Consider the following 10,363-nt stretch of genomic DNA (forward strand, 5'->3'; position numbering starts at 1 on the left):
CCTATTCTATATAGATAGAATATATATTGTTTGAATTTTAATAAAAAAATCTCTATTAAATTAAAGAGACTTATATAGTTATCGAATAAATTTTTTGTTCTGTATTATTATATTATTAAATATTTAGTATAATTACATTGTTAATAGAAATTATTAGCATATTACTTGTTAATATTTTTGTCTGCTATTGTTTTTTTGTAATATAATAGAAGATATATATTTTATTACTCTTGAAAGATTTGTTTTATTTTATATATTATTATATTTTTCTCAATAATATTGTTTGAATCATTAATGAATAAATACACTTTGTATTTCAAAAACGAAAAACTAAAATGATTTAAAAAAATGAAACAAAGAAAATAATTAACCTAAACCAACCCTCACCCATGTTTAAGTAGTTAATGTTTTGTAAATTTCAAATAATTAACTATTAATTAAATAATTAATTATTAACTAATTATGCCATGTGACTTTTTTCTAGGCTACCACTTGGAATAATGCCTTTTCTCTCTCTCTCTCTCTCTCTCTCTCTCTCTCTCTCTCTCTCTCTCTCTCTCTCTCTCTCTCTCTCTCTCTCATATATATATATATATATATATATATATATATATATATATATATATACATATACACACACACACACACACACATTAGGAAGAAACTACACCCCATATTGAATTGAAAGTTTTTTTATTTTTTTATTTTGCGTTTTTTTATTTTAAAATAATTGTAAAACTCCAACTTGAAACTACTCCCCAATTTGAATTGGAAATATTTTTTAAATTTTGTTTTTTTAATTTTAAAATAATTTTAAAACTCCAAATTGAAACTACTCCCCAATTTGAATGGGTAGTTGTTTTTATTTATTTATATATTTTCGTTTTTTATTATAGCAAATTTTATTTTTTCTTATTTTTATTTTGTATTTTAAAATAATTTTAAAACTCCTACGTGAAACTACTCCCCAATTTGAATGTGTAGTTTTTTTTAAGTATTGTTTTTATAGCTAATTATAAGATATCTATATTTATTAATTCAAATAGAGTAACCAATTAATTCAAAATTTAAAATTCAAAAGTTTTTTTAGTAGAAAGGTAATTTATTTTGTCTTAACAATGCCACTTGACTTTTTGTGGTTATGTCACTTGTCTTAATATTGTGCTTTTGCATCTCCTTTTATTATATATAGAAGATATAAATTGTTTTAATATGTTAATAATATTTTAAATTATTATATAGTAAAAGTTCTAATATTTTGATTTAGTTATTTATTATTGATTATTTATGAAATAAGTTATATGTGGATTTTTCTAGTTATGCCATGTGGCAGAATTAATTATTAGTTAATGGTTAATTAGTTAATACACTACATGTGGCTAATTTTAAGGCTGTCACTTGGCTTAAGGAGATAGTTTTTTCCTCTCCTTTTAATAATATATAGATACTATATTAAAAATGAACACTCACGTAAATTATAGTATTTGAAATTAAACCACACATGAAGGATGGTTAAAACTCGTAGTCTCAGGTAAGATTTATGTAATTCTACCTAAACATTTTCTAACAATATAGTATTGTTAGAGAAAATACAAATCTCTAATTGGCTGCGGGGTTGGTAATAAAATATGTAATTACAGTCAAACATCTCTATAACAACCGTGTTTGCTCCAATATTTTTTTGGATGGTATAGTGAAGTGTTGTTATAGAGGATAAAAATCGGTTCCGAAAAAAAATTGACTTTTATAGTGAATGACTGTTATAAATATTGTTACAGAAAGATCTGACTATAATGAATTCATCATCTCAAGGTAAAACAGGAAAATGAATTCACCGTCTCAAAATCCTAAGCAAACCCAAATCCCTCGCTAATTTATGTAACTCTACCTATTTTTATCTAACTATGAATATAGTATTGTTAGAGAAAATATAAATCTCTAATTAATGAATTTACCATCTCAAAATCCTAAGCAAACCCAAATCCCTCGCCTTTTTTCTCTCCTTCAAGCTCATCCACCTCTCATTTCCTTCTCTTAACAAACATGTACCAATAATTCACATTTCCAAACCCTAAAATATGTAGGACTTTAAATTCATTAACATTGATAAATCAAACCTCCTCAGTTAATCCAGGACAAAACCCCCATGACTCAAAACTATCACCTAAGGAAGTTAAACCATAAATGAACAAAATATTTTTCCTACAATAATAAAAAAGGCAAAGGGGCAGCCCTGTACACGAAGCATATTTTGAGAACATTATTCTCATTCCATTGGGAACATTATTCCGGCGTATTCACACAAGGTCGGGGAAAGAGCCTTTCCTCTGACAATCATGTATAGAAAAACGATCTTATTATTTTGGATAAGTTTGGGAACATTATTCTCATTCAATTATGTTCCCATCGATAGTTTTGTTGGTATCAATTGGGGTAGGATGGCAACACAACAATTGGTACCATCTATGGTGGTGGATTTGCTATTACAAAATGGAATACCAGAATTGAAATTATTTAGTCCCAGTACAACCGTTCTTCCAGCCTTTGCCAATAGCAGTATTGGTCTCTCAGTCACATTTCAAGATTTCCAACTTCGACGTATGAATAACTCCAAGGATATTTATGATTGGATAGCAAAAAATGTCAAGAAACATGTTGATAATGGAGTCGATATCAGGTTCTTATATACTTTCTCAAAACTCCTCTTTTTTATTTTGAAGTATTTAACCCTAAATATTAGTTTAGGAGACTTACGGGTTCTCCAAAGCGGAACAAATTTGAAGCGACCACGACTTGTGACACCGGTCATCCGGAATTCTCACGACTTGTGTTAGCAGAGACGGAACCATAGTTTCAAGCTTATGGATTTGGGGTTTTAATCATTTTAAGTTAGTGAGTTCTAAATTAATAATTAGTATACATATTCAATTGATTCTTTAAGACAAACACATGGATTGGAGCCAAGTTACCGGGTTCGGCCGAACCCGTAGGTGATGGATTAGCTCCACTATTATGTGTCAGGGGAGCTTTGGAGCAACGGTAAAGTTGTATCGATGTGACCTATAAATCAAGGGTTCGAGCTATGGGATCGGCCACTAATGTTTGTCTCAGGGTAGATTGCTTGCATCACACTTCTTAGGGTGCGGTCATTCCTCAAACCCTACGTAAATTCAGAATATATACTTCGTACACCGAGCTGTCTTTTATGACGTTTTGTATCAATAGTCTTCTTCGTTGATTGTCTTACTCCTATATATGTTTTTCTTTTTTCAGGTATCTTTACGTGGGAAATGAACCATTCACCAAAAGATACGAGAAAAGAATCAATGACGAAGTTGTATACTATTTGGGAGAAGCTCGAAAAGCCCTAGATCGTCACGACCTCAAACATATCAAAACGACAACAGCACACTTCACTGACATTTTGACAAATGTGACAAAACCATCACAAGGTGATTTTAGAGAAGATATAAAAGGCAAAATGTTGGATCTCCTAAGTTTCCTCAAAGAACACAATGCTCCTTTGGTTATCAACATTTTCCCAATTTACGTCCTCTCCTCTAAGCAAATGCCAGTTGATTTCGCATTTTTTGATAGAAAAAATAATTCAAATTACTCTATCAAAGACGGTCCATATATTTACACAAACATTTTCACTTTCACATACGATACCCTAGTTTCAGCTTTAACAAAAGCAGGATATTCAGACATGCAAATTATCGTAGGACAAGTTGGTTGGCCTACTGATGGTTTTCCAAATGCTAATCCAAAAAATGCAGAAAGATATCATCGTGGTTTACTTCGATATTTAAAAAGAAATGAAGGAACACCTCTGCGTCCAAACAAGACAATCAATGTATATATCACTGCGTTATCTGATGAGAACAGGATGGTAACACAATGGGGCGAATATCAACGCCATTGGGGTATATATAGACACGACGGATCACCTAAGTACAAGATTGATTTCACATTAAAAGATCGGGATGAAGAGCCAACTACAGCAAAAGGGACAGTAAAAATGCCAAATCGATGGTGTGTTTACGATCATAGTGTTAATGCTGATAATGAAAAATTGATGGAGCAAGTTAATTATGCGTGCAATTCATCGGATTGCACGTTATTATCACCTGGAGCAACTTGTGATAATCTCAATTCTACTCAGCGTTCTTCATTTGCATTCAATATGTATTTCCAGATGAATAGTCAACAGATTGACTATTGTGATTTTCAAGGATTGGGCGTTATTACAACAGATGATCCTTCTACACCAAATTGTAGATTCCCGATTGAGATATTATCAATAGATGTTGTTGATAATGGTGCATGGAAAATGGCTAGTTACAACGACGATTCAAATCCTACTATTATACCATTTGGGTTGGCTTTATCTGCATTATTTTGTATTGTTTTATTTCTTTGCTTAATCATGTGGTTTTAATTAATTCACCATCTTTTCAAGGGGTTTTCTTCCAAATGCCTGAAAGAAGCCTTCCATTTTTCGAATTTGAGTCTTGGTAAAAAATATGTGGAGAGTGAGTGTGTCTATCTTAATGACCATATTGTACTTAATTTTGGGATTTGGTTCACAAAAAAACAGAGATGATTTAAACTGGAAAAACAATTAAAGAATTCCACATGTCTTACTTCTCTATTCTTTGGGAATATTTATTTTTAATTTACTGGTTGAGCATACTGAAGAGAGCCTTGGTGTAACTGGTAAAGTTGTTGTCGTGTGACTAGGAGGTTACGGGTTCGAATCGTGGAAACAACCTCTTGCAGAAATGCAGCATGCTCCCCTTCCATGGAGAAGAAGGAAGAAGTAGGATTTTCAATCCTTTTTTTTTAGGCATAGTAGTCACTTCCTTTTTATGGAAGAGGAAAGAGATAGAAGTTATCAGAAAAATTGTTCCCAACTTCTTTTTAACATTATCTGATGGTAACTTCCCTCTAGGTAATAACTATCTCTTATAAATGGGTATTGGATTGGGTCAGCCCACATAGAGAGACCCACGATCCAATATCCAACATCTTCCACTTCGCTCATGATGGGCTGACTCAAAACTAGTATCATTGGCAATAATACACGTAATTCATACAAACAAATAGTTCGTGTGACCTGCGAGCATCAAGAGCTATAACATGTTAAACCCATCAAGGTCGTACAAAGGCTCCACGTAAAAATTCAATTACGTATGGAAAGTATTCACTATTAACATGAGGATCGTATTACTTGCAATACCCCAGATATCATTTGCTACTCCAGTGACTATTTATCATATCCCTCATCCTCAAAAGAGGTAAACTCGAGTTCATGTATAACATTGTACCTACAATTACACTTGATATCCTCACGATCCGTGTAATGGTCGACCCATGGATAAACGTTAAATAACTTATTTTAGTTGTCTTCCTTTTTTACTCAAATCTATCCTTTCCAAATCAATTGATTTCCTAGACATACACTGTATTGCCGAATCATCCATGGCTATTAGTGACATGCTAAAGTAGCAATACCGATTGGCACTTCAAGAAACAGTAAAAGGCCAAAGGGTATTCCAATAAAAGTTATTATAACTTTTCGGGATCTCATACAATAAAGAAGCAGGGATCCATTCTTGTATTATCCCATTGGTCGCTAGCACATGTGGTATGAAACACATGTTACAATGTTCTAACCTTATATTGGCGCGCATGTCTCATTCTTTTACTCATTCAACACCGTACAAATCTTGATCCAGACACCTCCAGATGTCTAACCCGAGTTTCTCACTTCAATAATCTTCAACACTAATTTCTTAGAGAAACTCGTATCTGGCTTACAAAACAAGTCATTAAGGATTATAAAATCCATAAATCTGAACTCTAGTCAAGACCGACCATTCTATTTAAAAAAATATATGACCTTGCACTAATCAAATGTGATGGCCCAAAAGGTCATCTTATATTTTAGAACTTGAACCTATGCTCTTAAGTCTTAAAAATCTTATTTTTACCCTCCTCGATTTGCGTGCGCAGTCCGACAGGTTTTTGGAAAGCTTTTAAGTTGAACATTGATAAAAATAAGAATTTATGCCTTAAAAGTTTATTTTAGTTGTCAATATTTTTGGTAAACGGGCCCGGATCCATATTTTGACGGTCTCGGTGGGTCCGTATCGAATTATGGGACCTGGGCGTATGCCCGGAATCGAATTCGGAGGTCCCTAGCTCAAGTTAAGAATTTTTGATAAAAATTAAAAGTCTGAAAATTAATTATTTTTAAGAATTGATTGATATTTGGCATTGTTAGTATCGGGTCCGTATATTGGTTTCAGAGCCTCGTAAAGGTTCATTATGATATTTAAGGCTTGTCTGTGAAATTTGGTGAGAAACAGAGTTGATTCGCGTGAGACATGATTCGGACGTCTAGTTGAGAAGATATGAATTTTAAAGTGTTCTTGAGAATTTCATTTGATTTGGTGCTAAATTCGTAGTTTTAGGTATTATTTTGGCGATTTGATCGCGCGAGGAGGTCCGTATGATATTTTTAAACTTATGTACATATTTTGTTTGGAGTCCCGAGGCTCGAATGAGTTTTAGATAGGCCACATGATGTTTTGAACTTAGAAAATTTTGCTGGTATAACTGAACCTGTTGCAGGCCTCTGATCTCGCAATTGCGAGATCAGGCTTCGCAAATGCGAAATAAGCAGGCCTGAAAATTGCAAGGTATCTAACGCAATTACGAAGAAGTCCTGGGCCAGCATGTTCTCGCAATTGCGAGATTTTTCTTTGCAATTGCAATGGGAGTCTCGGAAGGGCAGGTTTGCAAATGCGAACATCTAATCGCATTTGCGAAGTTCAGTGGTCGCAAATACGACACTTTCCTCATATTTGCGAAGGCAGCGGGATTATGAAGGGCATCGCAATTGCGAGTGTTCCTTCGCATTTGAGAAGCTCAGGTCGCAATTGCGACACCTACAGCTGAGTCAAAGGGACTTAGACGGGATTTTTCATCCATTTTTCATATTTTCAAAACCCTAAACCTTAAGAAGCGATTTTCCAAAGACCAAATCTTCCCCAAATCATAGGTAAGTGATTCCTAACTCTTTTCTATCAATCTTTTACATCTTATAACAAGATTTCAACCTAGAATCTAGAATTCTTATGGTAAAATTAGAATTTTTGGGTAGAACTTAGAAATTTTGAAATTTGAGGATTTTGACCTCAATTTGAGGTCGGATTCCAAAACTAATTACATATTTGGGCTCGGGGGTGAATGGGTAAAGGATTTTGGTCTGAACCTCGGGTTTTGACCAAGCGGGCCCGGGGTCGATGTTTTTGACTTTTTGGAGGAAAATATGGGAAAATTTAACTTACGCAATATAATTGATTCCTTTAGGGATATTTGATTCCTAACTCTTTTCTATCAATCTTTTACATCTTATAACAAGATTTCAACCTAGAATCTAGAATTCTTATGGTAAAATTAGAATTTTTGGGTAGAACTTAGAAATTTCGAAATTTGAGGATTTTGACCTCAATTTGAGGTCGGATTCCAAAACTAATTACATATTTGGGCTCGGGGGTGAATGGGTAAAGGATTTTGGTCTGAACCTCGGGTTTTGACCAAGCGGGCCCGGGGTCGATGTTTTTGACTTTTTGGAGGAAAATATGGGAAAATTTAACTTACGCAAGACGGGATTTTTCATCCATTTTTCATATTTTCAAAACCCTAAACCTTAAGAAGCGATTTTCCAAAGACCAAATCTTCCCCAAATCATAGGTAAGTGATTCCTAACTCTTTTCTATCAATCTTTTACATCTTATAACAAGATTTCAACCTAGAATCTAGAATTCTTATGGTAAAATTAGAATTTTTGGGTAGAACTTAGAAATTTCGAAATTTGAGGATTTTGACCTCAATTTGAGGTCGGATTCCAAAACTAATTACATATTTGGGCTCGGGGGTGAATGGGTAAAGGATTTTGGTCTGAACCTCGGGTTTTGACCAAGCGGGCCCGGGGTCGATGTTTTTGACTTTTTGGAGGAAAATATGGGAAAATTTAACTTACGCAATATAATTGATTCCTTTAGGGATATTTGATATTATTGAGTAATTTTTTAATAGATACAAGTGATTTGGAGGTGAATTCAAAAGAAAAAGCTGTGATTGAGAATTAAGTGGCCTTCGGAGCAAAGTAAGTGTCGTGTCATACCCTGGCTTGAGGGAATTAGGAACCTTAGATTACCTGCTAAGTAAAATTCATGTGAGCGGCGTATATGTGGAGTACTTATGCGCCACCAATTTACCTGTTTTTCCATGTTTCTCAGTTTTACTTATATTGTCTCATTTCTATGCCTAATTGCAATGTGTTATACTAGTGTTGTTCACTTTATCGTTCTTATCATGTTTACGGATTTTCTGGTGATAATTGAGTTTTTATTTCAAAGTTGAGATTGATGTTATGGAACCAAATGTTGAAGTAAAGTTTGTACTTGTTATTCTATCTCCCTGTTGTTATTTATGCATTACATTATGGTAAGGGAGGGTGTTAATGCACGAAGGGTGATGCCGTGCCATATTGTGAGTGTTAATGCACGAAGGGTGATGCTGTGCCATATTGTGAGTGTTAATACACGAAGGGTGATGCCGTGCCATATTGTGAGTGTTAATGCACGAAGGGTGATGCCATACTATGATATGAGAGTTAATGCACGAAGGGTGATGCCGTGCCGTTTCTATTAATTTTATGGTGAGATTGAGAGTAAAAGCACGAAGGGTGATGCCGTGCATTTTTCTTTACTGTATTCACTATTCGTGTTGATTCATGGTATATTGACTGCTCTGGTGATCATGTTGTTATAGTTCTTTATCTTATATTCCCCTCAGTATGTTCCCCTCCCGACATTTCCTGTTTAGTTCTTCATTTCTGTTATTTGTATATACACTGTTAAATTGTACAGGTTGATTTGTAGGTGCCTTGCCTTAGCCTCGTCACTACTTCGCCGAGGTTAGGCTCGACACTTACCAGTACATAGGGTCAGTTGTACTGATACCATATTCTGCACTTTCTGTGAATATTTTGATACCGGCTCGGGCTGATCGAGATTTTTGCTATTGGTCAACTGTCCGAAGACTCAAGGTAGATCTGTCGGCGTTCACAGACCTTGAAGTCCCCGTCTATCTTTTCTGTTCTACTGTTTCTTTCATTCAGACAATTGTATTTCTTTTAGACTATTACTTATAGTAAATTCTAGAATGCTGGTGAATTGTGACTCCAGATCCGGGTGGTAGTAATTAATACAGTTTTATGATATTCCGCACTTATTATATTTCATCTTAATTATTATTGTTAATTACTAAATAGAAATAAGGAATTGGTTTAATGATTCTCTAACATTGGCTTGCCTAGCAAGTGGAATGTTAGGCGACATCACGGTCCCGTCGGTGGGAAAATTTTGGGTCGTGACATTAAGGTTCTAATAGCTCTTATCTCTGTACGTTCCTCGACGTCAGATGTGATCTCTCGTGTGAGAGAGACGATCCCGCAACTTGTCAGACACACTTATATCCTTCAAAAGGATATCATCACAAGCAAATAGAATATCAATACAATCTCAATAATAATACAATGATGAGTAAATATTTTCAGCAAACCTAGAGTCAGAATATGTTTCTCAAATATATCTTTAGATATTGCTTTTGTAAGAAAATAAACTATTATTTTTGCGTAGGTAAGTATTATAATATTTTTTCTTTACTTACCATTATGTCTCTCAAATCTATATACTCTCTGAAGAGTAAATCATTTTCACAATAACATAGTGAATAATCTACAATTCTCTTTAGGTATCTGTAACGACATGACCTGTCGTTTCGAGAGTTATAGCCCTGTTTTTCCCATTTCTGCTTTCTTTTGTGCTTTTCAGCTATATTATGATATATCGGGTTAGTTGGTTTGGGTCCGGGGTGGTTTCGGAGTGGATTGAGACACTTAGTCTCTAAAGTAGAAGTTTAAGTTAAAAATGTCAATCGGACGTTGACTTATGTGTAAACGACCTCGAATTTGAATTTTGATGGTACTGTTAGCTCCGTTAGGTGATTTTGGACTTAGGAACCCATCCGGAATGTGATTTGGAGGTCCGTGGTATAATTAGGCTTGAATTGGCGAAAGCAAGAATTTTGGCAATTTTGGCCGGCTGTGGAAATTTTGATATCGGAGCCGAATTGGATTTCCGAAAGTTGGAGTAGGTTCGTGGTGTAATTTCTGACCTGTGCGCAAAATGTGAAATTATTTGGACGTGATTTGGTAGGTTTCGGCATTGTTGGTGGAATTCAGAAGTTTAGAAGTTTAAGTCTTGAATCCGGGGGAAATTTGGTG

The 10,363-nt window shown here is 34.5% G+C and overlaps 1 protein-coding gene across 1 annotated transcript; it reads left to right on the forward strand.

Annotated features, from left to right (window-relative positions):
* The first annotated feature begins 2,101 nt into the window (after nucleotides 1-2,101).
* On the forward strand, nucleotides 2,102-4,596 carry LOC107776322 (glucan endo-1,3-beta-glucosidase 8-like). Its single transcript, XM_016596204.2, has 2 exons — nucleotides 2,102-2,677; nucleotides 3,274-4,596. Exons 1-2 carry the CDS (start codon nucleotides 2,337-2,339, stop codon nucleotides 4,439-4,441), a joined length of 1,509 nt encoding a protein of 502 aa, XP_016451690.1. The 5' UTR covers nucleotides 2,102-2,336; the 3' UTR covers nucleotides 4,442-4,596.
* Nucleotides 4,597-10,363: the final 5,767 nt, after the last annotated feature.

Source organism: Nicotiana tabacum, chromosome 23 (assembly GCF_000715075.1).
Source record: "Nicotiana tabacum cultivar K326 chromosome 23, ASM71507v2, whole genome shotgun sequence".
NCBI lineage: Eukaryota > Viridiplantae > Streptophyta > Magnoliopsida > Solanales > Solanaceae > Nicotiana > Nicotiana tabacum.

Bases quoted from the DNA above. Each gene is read 5' to 3' on its own strand.
- LOC107776322 (XM_016596204.2), top strand. From the start codon at position 2,337: ATGTATAGAAAAACGATCTTATTATTTTGGATAAGTTTGGGAACATTA. The intron at 2,678-3,273 runs GTTCTTATATAC...TTCTTTTTTCAG, and splicing joins GATAATGGAGTCGATATCAG to GTATCTTTACGTGGGAAATG.